Source organism: Calonectris borealis, chromosome 1 (assembly GCF_964195595.1).
Source record: "Calonectris borealis chromosome 1, bCalBor7.hap1.2, whole genome shotgun sequence".
Classification (NCBI taxonomy): Eukaryota; Metazoa; Chordata; class Aves; order Procellariiformes; family Procellariidae; genus Calonectris; species Calonectris borealis.
The window spans coordinates 148744540-148767453 of record NC_134312.1 but is presented as its reverse complement, the minus strand read 5'-3'; the positions used below and the strand labels follow the sequence as shown (position 1 = coordinate 148767453).

The window sequence follows — 22914 nt, the reverse complement described above, 5'->3', positions numbered from 1 at the left end:
TGGGCGTAGTAGGAGAGCTGCTAGTTCTGGTCGTAGGAGAGATGAGAGAGAGAACCGAACAATTTGAATTGTTGCTTTTTTTCCTCCCAGCATAGAAACATGCTGAAGAATCACAAAAAGTAGGAGGAACCAAAGAAGCGACGTTGGCTGAGTCCAGGCCAGGTGCAGAAACAAAGCCTTTAGCCGCCGCTGGGAGCCAGAAGCACCGCGTATGCCAGCGCAGCTTGTGTCCTTGGCCCCCCTCATGGAAACGAGCCATGTTCCCTGACCAGCTGGGGAACACGCTATAGCCCATGCTCCACCATAGGGGAGCCGCTGCGCTGGCTGCAGGCCTCCCTCTCCTTCTCCACCAGCTGCCAGAAGTGCCTGCCTGGACACCTACTCCTAAAAAACTATATTTAATTTGGTCAAACCAAGGAAAAGGAGGGGTATTCCAGGGAAAGGCATGACATCAACCAGCCATCGAGTGATCTTGATATAGTTTCTTGGGATAACTTTTAGAACTAAAAAAAAAAATCAAAATATAAAGATCGTATTCAGAGAAAGATCATCTTTCTAATTGCAATAGGAATTATCTTGTCTGACGCTTCCTTCATTTAAGACAGTTATAAGAAGTCACTAAGCTGTTATGTGAAGCCCGACAGCTGAAATTAGAACAGCTTCCACTCTAAATGCAGCCACGCGTCCCTGTCCCAAGCCAACGAGCACACTCGCAACACCTGGGTGGCTGGGTGTCACAGATACTTCTTAGTGTCTGATAAAGGACAGCAGGAAAAATGGAGAGAAAGCAGTAAAAAAGCACAAAACACAGCCAGAGAAGCATGAGTAGCACAACTCCGAAAAAAATAATTAGGCCACATACAAAATAAGCAGCAGCTTCGACCAAATAAGCGAGTTTGTTTCCATCTGTTTTCAGAGTTTTGTACATTCTTTGCAAATAAATAGGAACACATCAAGATACTGTCCTCTCAGTAGGGCTCAGTACTTTTTGAAATCAGAATTAATTTTTCATGATCCAATGAAGTTGATAAAACCAGCAATGGCAAGTTCTAGATTTTTTTTTTTAATTAGAAAATTGAAATTTAGAAAAAGAGTAATGAAAACTTGAAGACTTTTCTACCTGCAACAACAAATTTTGTTCTCGCAGAGGTAGTAGTATAATTGCAGTGGGGGTATTTGACCCATAACATCTCAATTTTTGAGAGTGTGTTGGTGTGGAAATTTCCAAATTATAGGGAAGAAGATTTTTAATATATCATTTCAGTGCAGTCCAAATGTGGTCGGTGGACAAGACCCAGCTAATGGGATATACTTCTCTGGCTTGTTGCCACTTCCCTCTGGCAGAGACAGAGGATGTCTGTTTGAGTGGGGAATGTGTCCTAAATAACTACTGCTGCCTCCCATGCCTGAACAGACCCCAACATGCAGATGTTTTTTCTGGTGCATCTACCTGAGGGGAAGATGGAGACGGGAGCCCAGTTGAGAGACCAAGACATCCACCCAACCTGCGGGTTGGTGAAGAAAGGGATGGTTTCAAAACTATAATCCACTCTCTCTAATTACCAAAAAGAATATTTCTTGACCACATTAAGAGAGTGGGCATGTGACATGGTGCTGGGCCCGTGAAGGCTCTGGCAGGTTGGGAGCTTTGCTTGTTGGTGTAATAGAAATGGCAGTAAGGTTTTATTGGTTTGCCTTTGACTACAAAAAAGGCATTTGCGTTTTGATAGTCAGCGAGGCCTCGGATGTCTGTTGGCTGAGTTGGAGTGATGAGAATGCTCTTATACAGCACCTGTGAGTTGGTTCATTTAGAAATCTTGGATTTTTTGGAGATATGTGTACTGCAACTCTGATGATGATGTTGTGAAAGTAGCATAAATAAACACAACTGTACCCAATGAGGTTTCCAAATGTATTGTGGAGATTTAAGGGAATCTGGTATTTTACTGATTTGTGTTACAATAGGGTAACCTTTAGGAATGGGACCTTTGAGGACAAGCTCTCCCTAAAATAGTATTTGCTCCGGCAGATCAAGGAGGCTTGGAGTACGGCAGTGTTTAAAAAATGCCACTGAGTTCTGGCTTTGTAAGAGTTGCTTTATGGTTCTACTAATAGGGAAGGTCTGGGCTTCTGACTTTCTAGTGAAGCAAACCCATGAATTTTTAATTCATGATATGATTCTATAAATTAGCTTTTCTAATCTCAGTGTAATCTGACAGTCAACAGCATGCACATCCACCACCCTCCCTCCTTTCATTTTTCCTTTGTCCTTCTCGTTCGCCTCCTCTGTTAGTCTTTTTGTCATCCCCACCATTGTATTTCCCATTTTAGCTCTAGTTCCCACCCCATAGCATCATCCAAACTCCGCCAGAGACATGGTGAAACTCCCTGTGATTTTGCTGTCACCCGTTTTCCCCTTCTCCCACCCACCTCCTCCTTTGTGTGTCCTGTCTTTACCCAGGCACCGCTCTCCGGGGGAAGCGAGCAGCTCTGCCTGGCAGCCGAGCACCTCTGCGGGCACCGGGTGAGTCCGAACCCCCTTTTGCTAACAGCGGGAGCGCATAGATGTTAGCTTTCCATAGGTAGTTGCACTTAATCGTCACCGAGCTCCCGGCTGGCTGCTGGGGCGCGGGAGGACCCACGCAGCACCCCTTCTCGCACCTCGCCGTCCCTGCGTGGGGGGGAGCGGGGAGCCAGCCTGCCGCCGGAGCCAGCCCACTGGAGGAGAGGGATGCTGATACGTGTTGCCATAGCAGCAGCAGCAGAAGATACAGCTGGCCGCCTTCTCGGGGAGAGCAGGAGCTGGAAAATATTCATTAATTTTGTTTCACAGTCTTTAGAAATCTGCAGGAAGGACCCATTTGAAAGAAGCGTTATGAAACATCTCTGCTTCCACATTCTTCCCTTTGTCCAGCCACTGACTCTAAAATGTCTGGGAAAAAGAGTCAATAGCGTTGCCAAACATACCCAACATGAACGTTGTGCCCTGTCCTGGGCAGCCAGTTCGGTTGTTTCGCTGGAGCACCGCCTTCATGGCAGAGAGCTCTGGCAGAGGGAACGGTAATTTTTCAGGTGGCAAGGGTCAGTCCTGTGGACAGAGAGAAGCCAGAGGAGGCATTTTCAGCGGCTTGAGTTTCCAAGCAGATAAGCTGTTACATTTTGTCCCTTCAGGACGTATGGTGGTACCCTGGTTTATGATACATCACAGCAGTGAAACCCAGCATCCAGGATCTGATTAGATAGCCTGAGGGTTGGCAGTCACCAGTGGAAGCACATTTTCTACAAAGCGCCTGCCTGTCACCCTTCAAAATACCCGAGTCCAAAAGGACCCCGGAGTTTGAAATGCCTTCACAGACAGCGAGCAGGTGTCAGCAGCAGATGGGGGCTTGACTGGAGGAATCCAGCTCTCACAGCACGTCCCTTTTACTAGCAACATTGCCTCTCCCTCCTGTAGGATTAGCCTCAGCAAAACGGGCAGGGAGAGAGGTAGGAGATGGTAAGGGAAGAAAGCAGCCTGTTGTGCCTGCACCCTGGCTTTTCAGCCAAAAGCCAGTGGCCAAGCCTTTGCAGGTCAGGGTGAATTCTGACCGTGTGGAACATCGCGGTAGGCTTGCAAAGTAAATGGGGGAAAGTCAGAAACAAAATGCCATCTAGACTGATACAGGGTGCAGAAAATGTAATTACTGTGAAATCAAAGCACAAGGATGATTATGCTTTCATTATTTGCATGTTTATAATTATTATTATCATTCCAAATGAACTGCAGCTACAAATACAAACCCACGATTTTGGTGCAAGAAGTTGGAAGACATTGCATTGTTAAATGGTTAATTACCTTGTCATCTTTATAATGAATGGTTCAGTTTTATCTTAAAATTAAGAAATTGGTCTTCAGACTCGTTAGAAAATCACGGGGCTGCTGAATGACAGGAGAGAGAGTGGGGTTTGTTTCCCAAACACAATGCTCCAACCTAGTGCACTCTATCCAGTTTGAGCTCATTTTCTTACTAAATACAGAATAAATTGGTGAGCTTTTTGAAGGTTTTTTTTTCTGTTGTATATTTTACCACAGTGGAAATGCCTGCAGTTATGGAGATGCAGCTGGTTACAAGAGCAAGAGCCAAAAAAAAAGAACAGTGAGTTTTGGATACGTTAGACTTACAACAAAATGTCTATCTGTGTGTTTAATTAGAACTGCTATATAATACGTTCTGATGAAATGCAGTTAATCCATCATCTTCTTCAACATAATCTTTGTCTGCGTAATCTCATTAGACGCTTACTTCCCCCACTCTTATTTCACCTGGTAGCTAAATATTTTTGTTGTCTTAACGTCGGCTCCAATAATTTTATCTGTGCTGAGAGCGGAAATTGTGGCTGACAGCCCAGGTTTTGAATATTAGGGGAGTTAGTGGGGCACAACCTTCCTCGCCTGAGGCCCACGGTAACAGACCCTCACGCTGCTGAGCCGGTGTCTTTTCAATGCGCTCAGAGTTTATTGGCACGGTACGTATTGAAATGGTTAAGAAAAAAGAGCGCAACCCCTGCTCACGGAAAAAAGAGCGCAACCCCTGCTCACGCTTCTCCCATATGCGTGCCGTCATGGGATGGCTTGACACCGGGGTTGTGGGAAGTCAGCCAGCAGAGCGTGAGCAACAAACTTCTGTGGACCAAAGTGAGGAAAACAGGGGAGACTGGATGTCTGTCTTATTTTTACAGAGCACTCGGGTGCGGTAATGAGTGCTCTGAAGTGGATGTAATGACAGCTGATGAGAAATGTGCCGTCACCCCGACAGCAGAGCCAACTGTCTGCAGCCTTATTTAGAAGGTTACAACTGTGACATGAGTGCTATAGAAAATATATGTGGAAGATATGTATAGCATTAAATAGTCATGGTTTTGAAAAGAAATTTGTGTACTGTTTAGGATTTAAATATTTAGTCAGCCATGCTTGTTTCTTTCATGTACCCCTATTTTCTAAAAAAAAGGACAAGCATTCCTCTGAAGAAAAACATCTTATTAAAAGATCATGTTATACAATTTCAAGAAAATACTTAATATCTTTAACAGAACTGACAAGATAATTGCAATCTTTTTTTTTAATTGTTCAAAATAAATTCTGATGCTTCGAGAGCAAGAATTTGCACTGTTCTCCATCTGTCATTTATCTGAAGACTGAACAAGAGAGATTTCAGTACCCTTGGCCTGAATTCAGCAGATTCTATCTTTGGGAACAAGAGCTAGGGAAGAAATACCCCTACGAAATGGTACGTTCAAGTATTTGGCCATCAAGCGAGTTAGCTCTTTGCCTGTGTGATCTTTTTGTACCCTCTTTTTGGTCACCTTCTGCAGGTTGTACTGCTTGCCAATGACTACTACAGCCATTGTCACGATATTTTACATATGGTGAGAAAGAGCGAGCTTGACAAGGTATGCCTTTGCTTTAATAACACTCATTCTGACGACAGCAAACAACTCTAGGGATAAAATTGTTTGTGTAGCTTATTTACTTGACGGTTTGATCTAAGGTAGATGATCGTTTATAGACAAAAGGAGCATTCAGTCAAATCATTCGGGAATTCTTAATTAACACAACATGCTCCGAGGATCTGAGTTTGTAGGCATGTCCTGAGCACTCCTGGCATACCAACAGGTCTGAGCCCAGCACAGAACACGCGGCCATGGATACATATCTTTCATTATATCCGCATATCCATGGCACAATTCTTTCTCTCCTCTTTCTTACGCTGCCTTGTGAGGTTCAGCTCGTTGCCCCAGGATGCTTCCACTCAGGCTGGAGCCCGGCCGGGATGGGGCCAGGCAAAGAGCCCAGCTCCACGGTCATTCTTTTGCTTCTGTGCTTACGTGTGCTGTTTTACTGAATTACGCTTCACATTTCACAAGTGTAAAATCAGTGAAAATTCACAAAGGACTTTGTGCGACAGGTGGAAGACTGTATCATGTCATTCTGGAGGTCTCTGCAGCCTGAAAGAATAGCACTTATGTCCTTGCCAGATGTATGCCAGCTGTTCAAAAGCTATGATAGGCAGCTATTCAAGGTACTGTAGACACACTTGTTTGTTGTAATTATGTTATTATGTGTTTGTGTCTTTTTGGTAGTTCTGCCTGAGAAGGGCCAGCTGTTTCTCGTGTGCTCCACAATGGGGTTTTCCTTCGTACCTCAAGTCGTTTCTTTGGCTTCTTCTGAGACAGCACAGTATGGATTTTGAAAGGAGCCAGTGGAATTTGAGATAACTTCCATTTTGCTGCTATATATTCCTTTGAAAGTCCCTAATATCAGTGGAGTATGCCGTTAGAAACGTGGTCTGTTGTTCTGTCATGAAGTTATGTGACTGAAATTTCGACCGATAACTGTTTTCCAAATTACGAGAGTTATTTTTACTTTGAGAACACTAGTGACATTCCACATAGACATATGCAGTTTTCTGATCAAAATAATTTGCTTCTTATTTGCAGTAGGTCTTAAGTAGCATCTATTAATTAATTCAGGAAACAACATTTATTGTTAGGATCTTTTTCCTTCTGCTAATAAATGTAGCTTAGCTATTGCTTGATGGGAAGAAAAAAATGAGCTTCTTTACATTTACATTTAAACTATCAATACAATTTTGTTTCATGGTGCTGTAAATATCTGTAGTACATCAGTTATGTGCAGCCCCATGAATTTGTATTCTAGGAAATGGAGAACATCCTACTTCACGATTTCCTGGAGGAGGTGCCTGTGCAACACATGAAATCAATCAGATTGTTCAGTAAAAATGTTGAACTTTGGCTGCTTAATGCTTTGGAAGAGTTTCCATTACCGCTCCAAACATCCAAATCTAAAGGTATGTTTGACTAATCGAGAGATTTTCATAAAATAATCTTTGCTTAAACTGCAGAGAAGATATTGTGTTACAAGACTCTTACAGAAATTATTTTTAAAACTTTTTTAGCTGATGTAACTTCGATAGTAGTGAGGACTAGAGTTAGTTGGGATACAGTTAAAAATAAATAGTCTCAGATAATGTGTGAGAACAAATTCAAGCCAAAATTATTCCCAATTCATGGTAAATTAAAGTGTATTTGAACCTTTTTAAAGATCTGTCTCTTGCCATGATTGTTTTGGCTGTGTAGTGAATAATATGCAGTATGCCCTCTGAAATTTAGGTATTGTTCTGTCTCTTCACCTTGCAAGTGGTTTTATGCAGATAAATTAATTACTGGCTATAGCGCAGTTCAATATAAAGGGAAAAAAGCCATAGTCCCACAGGGAAACTATGACTCTGTCATTAGAGGAGGATTTGAAAAAATCTGTGCTATACAAAGGTGTGTGTATATGTGTGTGTTTGTAAATATGTACCTACATACATGCATATATTTATATATGATGCTGAGGATTCTGACTAAAACATAACGTAGCTCAGTTGCTCATTGAGTGAAGACCAAATCCTCAGTGGCAAAGCAGGGCTCCTGTGTAGACAAAGGATTGTATTAGCATTCATATGCTCAAGGAAGACTTGCAGACAGTCTTAATTCTGGCATTTCTTACATTTGAATGCTTGACAGAGCAAACCTAGTAACGTGTTTTTAACATGTATGTATGTGGAAGTATGTAATTATTCAGCTGCGACCCTTTGTATATGCATCCTGGTCTTTCTGGATTGTACAAACTTCAGCGAAACAGAAATTTTCACTTGAAAACCATTGCCTGTCTACAGAAGTTTAAGTTGCTTTATACTCGATTCTCCTGTAACTATGAATCAGTTATTTTAAATTTTATTCTTAAAAAAGATATTCTTGGACCATGCTTGTCGTAATTACAACACATTATAAACAGAAGAAAATAGAACCAAAAAAACCAACTCCTATTAACAGTGCTGCAGAATTATAGATGCATAAAGGTGGAAATGTAAACTCTAATCAAAATACAGGAAGTTTAGAATTAACATTGCTTTCATTCACTTAAACTATACATGTAAAAGGGTATTAGTCTTGATTAAGAATGGTTTAATGTAAAAAATATTAGGAGTATTTTTCCTGTGTATTATGGGTTAACAGATTTGCAGTGAACTAAGGGTGGTGACCCGGGCAGCTTCTGCTTGCAAGCTTTAAACCGTGAGGGTCCCCAGCCCATAATGCTGGCTCAGTGCCCCCGCTGTGTCCTCCGTTAGCCGATTGCTCCCCTAGGGATCTACCTTCTAACTTAAAAGATCTGTCTTCATTAACGTCTTTTAGACTGTAAAATATTAATGATATGAAACATCTGCCTCTTTTTCTTTAACAGAAGTTACAGTGTTTATAAATAGACTCAGGAGAAAGACAGACCTTTCTAACATGGCCAAGGTATGTTCCAAAATCCGTGAAACAAAAAAGCTGGGCATCTCATTCACTCAAGAAGCCCATCTGCAGTTTGGACTACCTATGAGATGCTCCATTGTAGGACAACAGCAGCAGCTCAGGTGTTCTTAGCTGTATGCTGACCGTGGTCCAAATCATGCTTACCCTCCTACCCATCTCTTCCCACACTGAGGGGGCCTTTTCCTCCCTATGGATTTGTGAAAGCCTCTGAGATATGGTCAACGGTCCCCCATGGAGAGGAGAACATCACAGTAGCTGGAAGGTTCAGACGACAGTTTCCAGTACCTTCGCTCAGCCATGCAAAAGCCGGTCAGATAGCACATGCTGGAGTTATTCTAAAACTGGTTTTGAGTAGCATCCTGATCACTCTGACGAGCACTGCAGCAGCCTGCGGAAGGGAAATGACTAATATGCCGGCTGCAGAGAAGCTGCGTGGTCAGGGGGCAGGGTGTCAGGTCTATAAGGGCACAAGACTCTCACCTTTTTCATGGATCCCAGGGATCAGCTGGCAAAATCCTCTCCATCCTCTGACCGGACAGTGTTGGAAGGAGTGCTGTAGGGAAGCATCCTCTGAACTTTTTTCCTCAGGAGGAACTCGCTCAGACTGGCTTTTTTCCTGGGGAAGAAAGAGACAAAAATCTCTCTAACAATTAATATCTCTGCCTGCTTTTTGCTCTCCAGTATCATTCTTCTCAGCTACAGTGACAAAGGAGATGCATCCAGGAGCTGCATTTTTAACCCTTTGAACACTGCGAAGTAAATTGTTTCATTAGCCTGTACTTATTCAGTGCTGCATTATTATGAGGGGCTGTACCCTCCCTGCAGCCTTCCTTCCATTGGTGTCCTTGGATACTTCCAAAACCTTGGGTTTTGAGGTGGTCCGGGCCATGACAGAACAGATAGGTCACAAATGGAGAAGAAAGTAGAAGAGAAGGTATATTGTCTCCTCTTCTTCAAACAGCAAGTACAAGATTTTCCCAACATGCCACCTGGCTTAAATCACTACACTGTGTCCCCAGAATAAAGGGGAGAAAGGAAGGGAACTGTGGCTTCTTGCACTGCACAGCAGTGTCACGTTCTTCCTTAGTAAATGTAGCTTTTCTTTATGGGAAAACTTCATCAGCAGCAACATATAAAAGATGCACCTCACTTTTAAAAAGTTTTTAAAAATAATAATAATGCACACACATGCATGGGTGCTCTAACACAGGCAAAAGTTTGACTTCTGTGAGGTGCTGAGCACTCGCAGTTCCCATTTACTGCAGCAGCCCTCGGAGATACTGAATACTTGAAAAGCTCAGCTTCATGTGCTTCTAAACAGTGCGGCTTATGCATCGAAGAACGTGATCCAGCAAGACTGCAAGTGCCAGCTATTCCCAGTCATTTGCATTTGATTTGCGCACTCAGACTTTCCATCATTCTTCTTGTGCTCGAGCCATGATGTCAAGGGGCTGGTTGTAGCTTTTTGCTTCTTCCATGCCTATTCCTAACGTGCGGAAAAGCTGCAGAGTCAACATTGAATTTACACCCTCAAGATTTAGGGCAAGGGAATTTCAGCCGAGTGGGGGGGAATTCTCTAGCGGCAGCCTCTGGCTGCTCTACATCCCCTTTACGCTGCTTAACCGGCACAAAGTGAACCTCCCAGACCTGAGAATCTGGGTCAGATCTACGCTTACAGCCGAGCACATTCTGAGCCTGGTTCTTGTTCGTGCTAATGAGCTCTTGGCACTGTTCTCACAAGTAAATGATGTTTGCACCTTCTCTAGAGCCTCTTTAAAATACAAGGGAAGGACAAAGGAGTTCTAGTGTACCTGATGATTAGTCCCATCACAATTTAAAAACATGTGAAATAAGTGAAATCATGGTAAGTCTTGTAAATGAGCATCCCCATAGTCTTTCAGCAGTCACATAGCCTCTATTACAACTTCTGTTAGAGATCTTGCCAAAGCCATGGATACTTGGATACAGCAAAACAGGGTAGGACACAAATACCTGCTAAACATTCTCCTGCAAATGCATCCCCCTGTCCAACGCACACCAGAAAATGGTTAGCTGAACACCACAGGTATTTAAAATTTTCAGCTTGTGAGGAACACGCAGATGCTTCATGGGGAGGTGGACGTCCCTCAGAAAGGACCGCTGAGTGTTTTAGTCAGACCCGATCCTAGGCTTGTGTGAACTCGTATCCCGTTTCCTCTGGTGGCCCTCATCAGATGCTCATGTGAAGTGGGTATGAGTAGAGAAAGTGATTCTTCACTCCTCCTCCATTGTATTCTCCTGGCTTCCAGCAATCTGAGATGAAGGTTATATCCACATCTTGGTATTTAATAGCTTGATTTTGGCATCCACAACATCTTGGGGTAGTGAGTTCCAGGGTTTGATTATTTGTTGTGTGAAAAAATGCTTTCTTTTATTATTTTAAAATTTCTACTCTTCTTCATTAAATTCTCCCTGCGAACCTCCATCACATCCTTCCTCAGTTAGTTCTAGTTTATCTCATCTTCTCACATAGAAGTAATTTGATATTTCTAATCATCCTTCTCAGTCTTCTCTGTCTAAAATGCACCTGGAATTTCAACTAGAGACTGATGGTCAAAGCAGGTGAGAGTGCTCCTGATGAGAAGTACTACGGAGGAGCTGTGCAGCTGCAGCCTCTGAACGGTGTAACCGCACCGTCCCTTGTAGAGTACTTTGCAATAATTTAGCCACCTGGTGAGAAAAGAGGAACAATTTTGGCAGGGTCAGCATTCAAAAGAAAAAAAAGTAACTTTCCCATCATGTGTAGATAAAGCAGGCTGACAGCTGCTACCTGGACATGCAGAAGTAATTAGAGCATAAAAAGGTGCAAATTCCCTGCGAGAAAGGAATGTGAATATGATGCTTGTCGTTTCCTGGGGCTGATTCCTGCCTCTGGTAAGCTGTGTTTAAGTGTTGTCAGAGCTGGCTCTCAGTCATTTAGAGAATTATATTCTGTATAGTGAAGTGCAATAGCTAAAGGGACCAGTCTAAAGCACTGGGGCAGGGAGTCGGGTGCTAGCAGCGTACTGAAGATACTGACCCCGGTAGTTCCCAGCCTTTGGGTCGTGTGTTCTTGTTGCAAGCAGCAGCTCTTCTTCTGACACTGGAAGCTCCAAGTAAATTAAGAAAAAAGACTTTGTCTTTAACTTAGCTGAAGGGGATTACCGAGTGAGAATCAGAGTGCTTTTGGTATTTCAGTAAAGCTAGCAGAATGATGAAAAAGAAAAATTGCTAGATTGGGAATTATGTTTGCAAACAAATCATAGAATCATATAATCATTAAGGTTGGAAAAGACCTCTGAGTTCATCGAGTCCAACCGTCAACCCAACACCACCATGCCCGCTACACCATGTCCCTAAGCGCCTCATCTACACGTCTTTTAAATACTTCCAGGGATGGTGACTCCAGCACTTCCCTGGGCAGCCTGGTCCAAATGGTCAGCTGCATTCACTCCTCTTGTGGGGTCATGGTAAGCACCTGGTGAATGGGATTTGTTAAAATGTTTATGAAGCCTGAAGTTTTTCTGAATTTTACAAAAAATATTTTTCCTCTGGAAGGCCCAACTGGACATGGATTATTCATATAGAAGCCCAAAATTCAACAAAGGCTTTGGGATCCTACTGATTTCAGCATGGAAGTGAGAGACTAAATGTACGGATTAAGAAATTTGAATGGATTCAGATTTAATTTCCTTCACTGTTCTCATCATTTCATCAAGAATCTGAAGCAATACTGTGTGATATTAGCAATTAATTAAAAGAGAAGTGAAGAGATGAGGATCAAATGTTAGGCTGAAAATTGTTTGCAATATCTATGCGAGTAATACTTTTTGGGACAAATATGAAGCCAGATTCATTCACAAATGACTCATAGGCAGATAAATGGGATAAAATCCCAACTAATATTATTTTAACTAACACCATATTTCTAATGTTATTTTTACCTCCTCAAAGGTTTGGGCAACTTGAGAAAACTTGCCTTTGAATTTAATTGAAACATGTACTAAGGACAGATAACATCGAGGGAAAGTCAGCCCTGATACACCATTCCATGTTTTAGACAAAACACCATTATTTGGCGTAACTATAGTAACTCTAGGCAAAACCAATTGTCCAGGCAATTGCCCAGATACTTCAAGCATGTTAGCCTTGTCTGCTCCATCGCAGACAACAACACAGAGTGTCATTGAAAAGAATATCTCCCAGAACAAAAAACTCTTGAAGACAACTTAAGATTCATCTCCTTTGATTCCCCCCCCCCCCAGTTTGGAGACTGGTTATATAAAGTCTAGTATTGAATAAGGGAAGCTTTCTGACTGAGTTAAGGGCTTGAGAAAATGAAAGGCATTAACTGTTTTCTTATTCTCTATAGACAATGAGAACAGTCTTGAACAGCAACAGCAAAGTCACTGTTCTGCGATCAGACTTGCATGCTGTCATCGATCAGGGATTTCTGGATGTGCCTGGAAACCTCTTTCAAAAGAAGCTCAGGAATCGGGAGGAGCTGCAGAACGACATAGAACTCAAATGTAATATATTTTTCCTATGTTCTGTCTACCCACTGAAGCCCTTGCTTGCCATCATTAAAGCTCCAGCATTTCCTCTTGTTTATCCATGGCATCTGCCCTAATGGGAATTACAGTCTTGCCGTAACCCGAAGGACTGGAGAAGAGCCAATAAAAATGAGAATGCAGCATGTAATATTATCCTTTTAACTTAAAGGTTAAGAATGAAAGGCTTTCCGTTCTGACTCTCTCTTAAAGCTTTCTGTGGCAGCAGGAGTGGGGTTTGTGTTACTAAATAATGTATCTTCTAGAAGGTTGACAAAAAGGGATATTCATTTTGTATTGTTTTCTTTGACAAAAAGAAGTTTCCAAGATTTGCATTTCGCCTTTTTCTCTGTTATTAATCGAAGGACACAAAATCATTTCTTGTGGCCAGATCTTAACATAGTGTATGCTGAACTGGACGAGGACTGTTGGCCTTTCAGCTCTCGTGTCCTTTCGCTGTATTGCGGCCTGTGGGATCGATGTGCTGCTGTAAACAATAAAATACACAGTTTGTATGCAGCCATGACATAACGCATTTGCCAGCTTAATGAAAAAGGACGGGAACATAATGGCAAGTTACTTTTTAGATTAATGGGTTGCCATTTAAATTATTAGCAAGAGATGTGCAAGTTGGACGAGGCTGTGCACAGAACTGATGGGGGAAACCTCAGCTCTTTGTTCCTGGCCCGCCACTGACTCCCTCGCTGACAAGGGATGCGCCGCAGCCTGTCTGTGACTGCTTTCAGGAGGGATAATAATCTACCTTCTTCACAGAACCATCAGGAGAACCGTTTAAATAATATTTATATCTGGCTTAAAATCAAAAACACTGCGCAGAATGCTTTTATGACATTTGCTCGTTACATTAATGATGGTCGTATTCTTTACAAGGGGGATTTATTGCATTCTCTGTTTTCGTTGCTTTTCCAAATTGTTATTTATAACAAGCAAGGTTTCACAGACCCTATCCATATGCCTTCTTGAAGGGTATAAATTCAGAGAGCTGCAATAGTGTTGTACTGCCTGGCACTGGGTGGTAGGTTCCAAGCTTTTGGGGGAACAGCTGCATTGGTATTTGGCAATATAATTTACATTTCTGATGGTCTACAGAATATTCTGTATTTTCTGTTATTGTTTTAAAACTGTTTTCTCCCCCTTAACAGATAAACAAGATTTTTTTGTCAACCACATAAAAGCTCAGATAAGTAAGTTGGTATTGCATGAAGTGTTTATTCTTGCTATGATGACTAGGTCAGCGTAGATATGGTGGAAATGGATATAAATATGAATTCTGACTGATTTCAAAGTAGGGTGCTATTCCTCACTAAAGGATTAATATAATCATAATGCTATAAACAGACGTCTTAATATATTTTAAGCTAAAGATAAAAGAAAAAAAGCTAAAAACTGAAGAAACAAACCAAAAAGCGAGCCAATCACTTCAAGTAATGATCTCCCTTCTGTATCTCATAGGTTTGAATGACTTAATGTCTTTGCTGGCACCTTCCACAGATATTCGGGTTCTCCTGAACTGTGTGTCTTCAAATCTTCAGGCTTTTATCATTCAGGTATAAAATTAATTTAATAATTTCAGAAAAGAAAGAGTGATCACATCATTTATCCTGCTACATGCTGACTGTCACTAGTCTGCAGGAGCTACATTGTACGCTAGCAACCTGACCAGACTGCAGATTTGCATAAATACAACTTATGCATGATGCAGAAAAAGGGGGAATTAATTGTCATACAATAATTCCATCTGTGCAAACAACTACAAGCATATCTCTGCGCATATATCCACTCGGGCGGTTTCAGTATCTGCTCTCATTTCATAGACACGTATTATAACAGTCCCTAATAAACCAAAATTCATAAGAAAAATGTTAGTAAAAATGAAAAGAACACTTCATGATTCCTGAAATCATTGATTTATGAAACTGTTGACTTTTTGCAGGTGGTAGGAGAGTGATAATTTCTAGCACAATGTCTCTAGCTCTTGTGAAGGATTCAAGTATGATCATCCTCGCATATGCACCTTCCCATAGGTTACCAACTCTGCCACCCCTGTTCCAGCACTGATTCAGAATTAGCAGTACCTTGACAGCACCACTGCATTTGGTTGGTTGCCAGACCAATTGTCGTGGCTTAACCCCAGCCGGCAACTAAGCCCCACCCAGCCGCTCGCTCACTCCCCCCTGGTGGGATGGGGGAGAAAATCCGAAGAGTAAAAGTGAGATAAAGGCAGTTCAATAGGTAAAGCAAAAGCCGCGCATGCAAGCAGAGCAGAACAAGGAATTCATTCCCTACTTCCCATGGGCAGGCAGGTGTTCAGCCATCCCCAGGAAAGCAGGGCTCCATCACGCCTAACGGTTACTTGGGAAGACAAACGCTATCACTTCGAACACACCCCCTTCCTTCTTCTTCCCCCAGTTTTATATGCTGAGCATGACATCATATGGTATGGAATACCCCATTGGCCAGTTGGGTCAGCTGTCCCGGCTATGCTCCCTCCCAGCTTCTTGTGCACCTGGCAGAGCATGGGAAGCTGAAAAGTCCTTGACTATCTAAACACGACTTAGCAACAACTAAAACATCAGTGTGTTACCAACATTCTTCTCATACTAAATCCAAAACACAGCACTATACCAGCTACTGGGAAGAAAATTAACTCTATCCCGGGTGAAACCAGGACACCAATTAATTTGGGTCTTGGCAGTAGTTAAAGTCTTTTTTATTCCCCTTTCTGAAGAAGCAGGGTAAACTGCACTTCTTTAGCTTGATTATTTCCTTTTTTTTTTTTTTTAATTAAGAATAGTACTTTGCAGTTCTGTGGTGCCTTCATCTCACAGAACCCTCAGCTACCTCATGGGATGGTATAGAGAAAATGGAGCAGAACTTTTCCTGGGGGTTGACAGTTATAGGGCATAAGGCAATAGACACAAGTTGCAGCAAAGAAAATTTCCAATAGATAAAAAGAAAAAAATATTACCATGAGAGAAGTTAAGCACAGGAAGAGGTTACCTGGAAAGGCTGTGGAATCTCCATCCTGGAGGTATTCAGAACTTGGCTGGACCAGGCCTGAACAAAGCAGGCCATGCTTTGAGCAAGAGGTTGGACTAGATGATGTCCAAAGATCCCTTTCAACCTGTTATTTTAGGATTCTAACAAAAAAACCTGCTTGTTCCACCTTTGTATGCAGTTTGTACAGGGAAATGCTCTGCAACACAATAAGGAATTCTTTTAACCAACTTTATCATAAAGCAATTTTTTTCTCTATCTGCAGCCAAGCAGGAGTAAAGAGGAGTTTAGAAAACTAGCATCGGATTTCCAGTTGAGGTGGAACTTCCTACTGAGTGCAGTAAGCAAGGCTATGACCCTCAACTATGCAGATAGCTTTGGTAAGTAGGATCTTTGTGACTCTCATCTGATACACCCCTTTCTGCCCTGAGATGGCAGAAGCACCAGATCATTTTAACTGACATAAATTCATGCTACAGTCAATCGGGGCATCACTTCTTCCTACTCCCTTCCTTGCATCAAGCAGCACCATTCGCCTGGTGCTGTAGCTAGCCAGGTCAGGGAAATTAAATAGTTAGTTTTCAACCAGATTTGTTTTCTGATCCAAACTCTAGGATAAGCAGAAGGGAGGAAAGTAGGAGCATGCAGCTGGAGATGGTGGGAAGGGCAGGACTTTCTGCAGAAGCCATCATTTGTCTGTGGAAATAGGGGGAACAGCAGCCTGAGGTGTGAACCTCTGCTCTCCCTCCCTACAAGAGCTGCGCACCCCAGCAGAAGGGTGTGATGGAGAGCTGGTGCCACTAATACCCCAAACCATAAAAACTCCAGATCTCTCAAGCGATAGCTCCCAGTCCTTCAGGTTCTTTCTGTATAATACAGCCAGAGCAGAGCCACTGCGATAACTACTTGCCAAAAAGGCAGTTAATTCTTCTGACAACTATATGCTATATGCTCCTTTTCCCTTTGCCTTACACTGACATAAGTGCTTGCCTAGCCAGCAGCAAGCCTGTTTAAGGTGTTAAACTGACTGAAAACTAGTCATTCCTTTAGCTGGGTTAGTTTTCTCTCTCTTTTAGGGCTCTGAGCTGTCAAGCATCAAATGCATCCCATACCAGTGCAAGACAAGAGAAGCGAAGGGACTGTGTAGTCATGTTCACTCAAAGTGGCTTGAAGTGGTACAACCACATCTTGAATCAGTTCAGTCTCTTCCATTTCTATATTGCATCAACCCTACCTGCCTCTCTCTTCATTTGTAAAGCCTTTCAGAGGCTCACGCCCTATTATTCATTCTGCAGAAATGCACCATGTCCTGTGAGTAGCATCTGATCCCAAACTGTAAGAACTGCTTTTTAGATTTTCAAAGGAGCACCTTCATATTTTTTCCTCTTCTGTTGGATGGGGCTTCACACAAATAGCCAAAGAAAACCTCATTATCTTCTTTGAAATTCCCCTTCAAAACTGTACTTTCATGTGTTTCCTACAAAGACACAACAAAGGGGTATGTTAAGGTTGTTGCCGTTTGTATTCTTCAGTATTCTTCCCCTGCTAATGTCTGTGTTTGTGCGTGTATGTGCGCACCCCTTTTCCACATCTAGCTGCTACCTTTTGCCTTATATTTAGATTGCAAACTCTCTGGAGCGGGATCACAGTTTTGTTCTGTGTCTGCGGGGAACATAGCACAGTAGAGTCCCTTGTCCACCAGCTGCTGCACTACAGTAATAATAAAATAATCATTCCTTTCTCTCTCTCCAGAGGAGTTCTGCACAAAACTCTCCAATATTACATGCAGTATTTTGGGCAATGAGGAAATTAGGAATGAATTCCAAGAACAGCACTGGAAGCATAATGTTTATTGAAATTCTCCATGATGATGAAATCCTCTTCCCTCTTTCCACCACAAGAAGATTTTAATGAATTGCCTCCCTGTTCTGCAGTTGCTGGTGGTTGGGCACATAACTGATGGAAAGCATCCCTTCCTCTGCTGAGCCTTCCTTAAACTAGTTACAAATACTTCAGTAACACTAAGATTGAATTTATTCTCACATATGAGAGAGTTAAAAAATGTCTTTTAATCTTTCTCTGTGATGCTCCAATTCATTTGATTATTATTATCTTCTTTCTTAATACTCTTGGTTCTTTAAGATTTGGGCTATATGACCTATCATATAGCCCATGTTCTATTCTGGTAGGATTTCGGGTTTTAGTGGAGAAGGCTGAAGCTGTTATTTTAACAAGCCATCTGGTGTAAAAGTTCTGTACTCCGGGTCATTGCTTTTCAGAAATTTCTCAAATCTCAGCATTTCCTGCAGGAATGGAGGGCATTCTGCAAGTCAAAATATGTAGCATCCACAATGAAGAAACACAATTACCTAGGGAAATGTTAATGCAGTGTGCCTCCCCGTAAAATAAACCACACAGCAGTAACCAAACCCAAACTTACTTCTTTCTGAGGCTCTTGCCTCGGAGCTTGGCAATCTGGCACACATAATATACTTGCATACTCACACCTCTGAATTTAGGATTGGCTTTTACCCTTTTCCAGCCCAGCTTCCACATGGGCAATGCCCAAGTATGATCGTGCAGTTGCCCCCGCTGTAAGGCAGCAAGGAGCAAGCGCGCTACAGAAGTCAGGGCTAATGGGACCTCTACAGCTCTTTCAGCTCCACCAGCTCTCCAGCAAATGTGCTTCTACATATGTCCATCACAGAGCTTCACGTCTGGTGCTGGTACGCTGCCATTTCCTCACCGGTCTCCCTTCGGAGGCAGTCAGGGATGTATTGCTGAGCCACGCTGGCTGGACAGTGACCTCTGCATTCCTCTTTGGCAAGCAAGCTGCTTCAACCTACCCTCTTCAAAACTGTGTCCCTCTGATTTATCCCAAGGGACAACTGGAGTGGTAGCTTTCGTTTCATGCTCACTCTTATTGAATGTATTGAAAACACCTGTAAGACTGTTAGAAACACTCATGGACTACTAGCGTCAGGTCTGTATAGTTTGAACTCCCAGTATAAAAGTCCCTTTCCTTGTCCCGGAGATAAACAAGTACTTCCACTTACTTTGCTATAATTTAAACATGCGCAAAAGGACAAAAAGCAGAAGCAGCAGCTTCTCAAACACATATAACATCAAAAGAGGCAGTATTTTTCATTTTTAAAGCTCTGTAAACCTTGGTCGTTCATGTAAATTGTGGTATCTCCTTGTTGATGTCCATGTAAAGATGTTTGTGGGATGCAGAGGTTATGGATTGCTTAATGAATTCCTATGCAGATTTATGGCATGGAAGAAGACCTACTCTTTACTGTAAGGGTTTTCAACCAAGGTATGATTCAAAAGTCAATGGCCTCAGTGAGTCTCTCTTGGCCTTTAGCAGTTATGCCCCAAGCTGCAAGGTAGGCCATGTCATAGATACAAGACATACAGCTGGGTTTGCTTCGGAAAAGGTGGAACGATTTATCTGTCCGAGGGGAGAATGGGGATGATACGTGGTTGTTGATAAGCCTTGTGGTAACAGTGACTGTGGGGGAAGAATTTGAACAGGAAAGTGAATAAACACAAGTACACTTTCCTCTCTAGCTAAAATAAGGGGAAAAGGCTTTTGCTTATGTTTCAAATCTGCAGTTGGTGCCTATTTTGCTATGATATCTGGAAGTACATAATTTTGTAAGTACTATTTGATGAGTGCCAGTCTGCTACTCTGTCTAGCCCACTACTATAACGAAGCCCTTCAAAAAAGAACACATCATGAAGATAAGCAAATGAAGAGGTTGTGAAAATTATTTTTGTTTTTCTTTAAACCTAGGATCCTGGCATTTGTTTAATTTACTACTCATGGATTTTGTGGCTCACATTTTCCTGTCCTATATAGAGGAGGAGGGAGATGAAAGTTTCTGGGTCGCAAAGCAAAATGAGTCCCCTGTTCTGTGGGTTTATGAGCCCAGCCATCTCTGGGGCTATTTTGCAGAGGAGCAACCTCAAGCCAATGCTCCACAGACAGCTCTCATAACTTTGATGCAGAGCCAGAGTAACTTCGGATTAAGCAACGTTTTTCCAGAGTTCTGAGTCGTTCGGCGGACACAGCCACAGGCAGCAAGGTGAAATAAACATTAAAGAAAATTATCAAAAAAAAAAAATAATTGGGTAAACCAGGAGGGATCGGGAGGGTTGTGGTTATTTGGGGGTTTTTATGTGTGTAAAGTAGAACTAATGAAATTTATGTTTGCATGGAGCTGTGTCCAATGTCACCTAAACCTCAAACCACAAAGCATCCTCCACATCCCACCCCATGATCCTATCAAGGGATCGTAATCTCCACACCAGCCACCTCCCCATCACTGCAGCTCCCTGATTCTTTCCTTAAGTTTCCAGCAGACCTTTGGCACTCCTTCAGATTTCCCGAGCGCTGTCTAAGCAAGAGCAGCGCTGTTCTGGTGGGTTGGGAGCAGCCCGTGGGCTAGCTGACAAACAGGCTGCATGTATTTATTGATCAGAAGAAAGAGTGTACGGTGTGGTCTTTTCTCGCTGTTGGAAGCACTGAGAGGCTCTCTTTTTTCCACCTACCTGTTAGTTTTACCAAAAGATGCAGAAGTATGAAATGTATCTTGTACCAAAAGATGCAAAAGTATGGGACCTTTCTGTTCCACCAGACGTTCTTGCAGTCAGTCCACTGCTTCAAACTTACTAGCATAAGGGATGACATACAGGTAGAAATAGACTCCAAGTCTTCCTAGGATACAAGGCTAAATATAAGGACATATGGGAACATGGATCAAGCCTCTGTGCTTAATACAAGTGACGAATTAGACATTCAGCTCTTTTCAGATTTCTCTTTCATGCAGTAACAGCACTTGTCTTAAATCTCAGAGAACATTGTGTTTTCCAGAAAACAGTGCTGGACAAATGTTAATGGCACCAAGACTCACGAAGAAAATTACATTTTTGGGGTGATCCTGTTACAGTTATTTTACTCCCAACATGTATTCAGCTTCCATAAACCAGGACCAGGACTGAAAATGGACTGTTTTAAAAACATCTCTATGAGTTATAAAGACCCTTGGTGGACCCTTGTTTTTTAAATATGAGATATGCTAAAACTAGCTCAGCAAGGAAAATTGGAGGGGAGAAAGAAGGCACAAAGGGGACAAACCAAGAATGATTTATATACGTGATGGGCATGTTTGACAGCTTTTGTTATTTTTCAAATGTAATATAATGACCCATCCTGCCATACCACCTTAATGTCCAAACCCAAACTGAGCTGGGTGCAGGCTACGAGCAAGGAATCACTAAACCACTGATGGTCAGAAATTAGGACATAAACCAGTAGAAATCTCATTCAATGTCTGCCCTGCTTCCTATGCTCTTTCACTGTGCTGCCCATATGGGCTTTTGTATGGCCCACTATGCCCATTGCAATGCTCTTACGCGGGTGTCAGCAGACCAGGGTTTGACCCAGGTTTTGTCTGTGTAAGTGATGTGCCTCTAAGTACGTCTATCAGTTTTGTGTATTTTGTACACGATCTTAAGAACAGAGCAAGGCTGATTAGCGAGGGACGAGGTGTGTCAGAGTAAGAGAGGAAGGGTATAAAACGTGAAATGGAGAGTATGACGACTTGAGAGATGATATGGAGGAGGGAAGGAGACAGTGAAGGATTGGGAGAGTGTAGAAAGAGCTTAGAGATTAAAGATCCCAACAGCTGATGGATTCTACCAGTCCACGTGCAAGATGCTGATAACAGTGGGATGAAAAAGAGATTCTAGTAAGAGCCTGCTGATGCTGTGGTTCAAGCGTTTTGTGAGGAAGCTGAAAAACTTGAACCTCCAGCTCAAAAGGTTTTCAGGAGCTTTGACAGAGTGAGCGAGCACTTCTGCCTACTTGTGTCCTTCAAACGGGTGGTAGCTCCCACCTCAACCATTGCAGGCTCCTTCTTTTTGGGTGTCAATACTAATTCCACAGGTTGCTGAAAAACACAGCTGCCAAAAGCATCTCCATCACCCACCACTTTCTTTGTATCGCCATCTCTGTAGATCCTCTGAAGAGATTCCCATTGCATGAGGATTTGTGTTCTGTGACTTTTGATCACCAAAAATCATCATCATGCTCCCAAGCAACCATCTGTCCCTGCTCCTGATCCTAACCCCCCTTTGGCCACAAGCCGTTCTGCGGGGTATCTAAACTCTCAGCAGCCTTAGCGGCATCCACCAGCCACGCTGCTGGTTTCCTGGACCACGTTTCTGCTGCCTGACATATCACTTTGTGCATCACGGCTGTATTTCATAATTTTGCCTTTTAACTCCTTTACCTCATGCAGCCTCTGCAGCTCTCTGCGACCCAGTGTCTTTCGTCAGTTCCCATCCTCCACTCCGTCCTTTGCCAACAACACCAACCTCCGTATCTTTTTCATCTTGTCCCACAAGGCATTTCTATGCCTTCTCTACAGCCTGTTATGCTCGCGGAAAAAATCTGTTCATCACACCTCCACCCTCATCTCATTGAAATTAGTCCTAAAAACTCAGTTTTGCTATGAAACCCTGGAAAAACAAGAGGGAGGATTGGTAACAGAAATCAGAAAAGAATCTCCGAACCTTGCCCTGATATCAGCAGCATCGATATGTGTCTGTGGCTTAGCAGATCCCTTCATGATCTTTTAGTTGTCACCTTCATTCTTCCTCTTCCTTCCCCATCTGTTTTTGGTCCTCCATTCCTAGTTCATGTTGAATAAAAATTACACTCCTCGGCAGAGAGACCATGTTTTTCCATTTATTTTGAACAGCGCAGCACATTTCTCAATCTTTTTTTTAATATAATTTGAAGCATGAAAATAATTGTTAATAATCTTGAAAATGGAATGCATTCCAAGTTGGTGACATCTCCCGAGGAAAACATTATTTTCATATGAAAAAATGTAGAGGGCGGGGAGTGAGACAATACAAGATTTGAATACACTGGCTTAACGGGGAGCATGGCAGA

The 22914-nt window shown here is 42.5% G+C and overlaps 1 protein-coding gene and 1 long non-coding RNA gene across 2 annotated transcripts in view; one reads left to right on the top strand and one right to left on the bottom strand.

Moving 5' to 3' along the window:
* Positions 1 to 2342: 2342 nt before the first annotated feature.
* Positions 2343 to 22914, top strand: part of RFX8 (regulatory factor X8) — a 21861-nt gene continuing 1289 nt past the window's right edge. Inside the window, exons 1-11 of the mRNA XM_075135965.1 lie at positions 2343 to 2524; positions 4073 to 4136; positions 5133 to 5267; positions 5353 to 5430; positions 5946 to 6059; positions 6698 to 6848; positions 8288 to 8346; positions 12752 to 12908; positions 14403 to 14497; positions 16213 to 16327; positions 19747 to 20038. Of these exons, the coding sequence (XP_074992066.1) occupies positions 2376 to 2524; positions 4073 to 4136; positions 5133 to 5267; positions 5353 to 5430; positions 5946 to 6059; positions 6698 to 6848; positions 8288 to 8346; positions 12752 to 12908; positions 14403 to 14497; positions 16213 to 16327; positions 19747 to 20006 (1377 nt within the window). The 5' untranslated portion in view covers positions 2343 to 2375 and the 3' untranslated portion in view covers positions 20007 to 20038. The remainder of the gene's footprint in view (positions 2525 to 4072; positions 4137 to 5132; positions 5268 to 5352; positions 5431 to 5945; positions 6060 to 6697; positions 6849 to 8287; positions 8347 to 12751; positions 12909 to 14402; positions 14498 to 16212; positions 16328 to 19746; positions 20039 to 22914) is intronic.
* The window catches only part of LOC142074967 (uncharacterized), a 22088-nt gene continuing 4172 nt past the window's right edge, over positions 4999 to 22914 (bottom strand). The window contains exons 2-4 of the long non-coding RNA XR_012670761.1: positions 8842 to 8977; positions 8647 to 8749; positions 4999 to 7473 (exon numbers count right to left, since the gene is read on the bottom strand). This is a non-coding gene — a long non-coding RNA (uncharacterized LOC142074967). The remainder of the gene's footprint in view (positions 7474 to 8646; positions 8750 to 8841; positions 8978 to 22914) is intronic.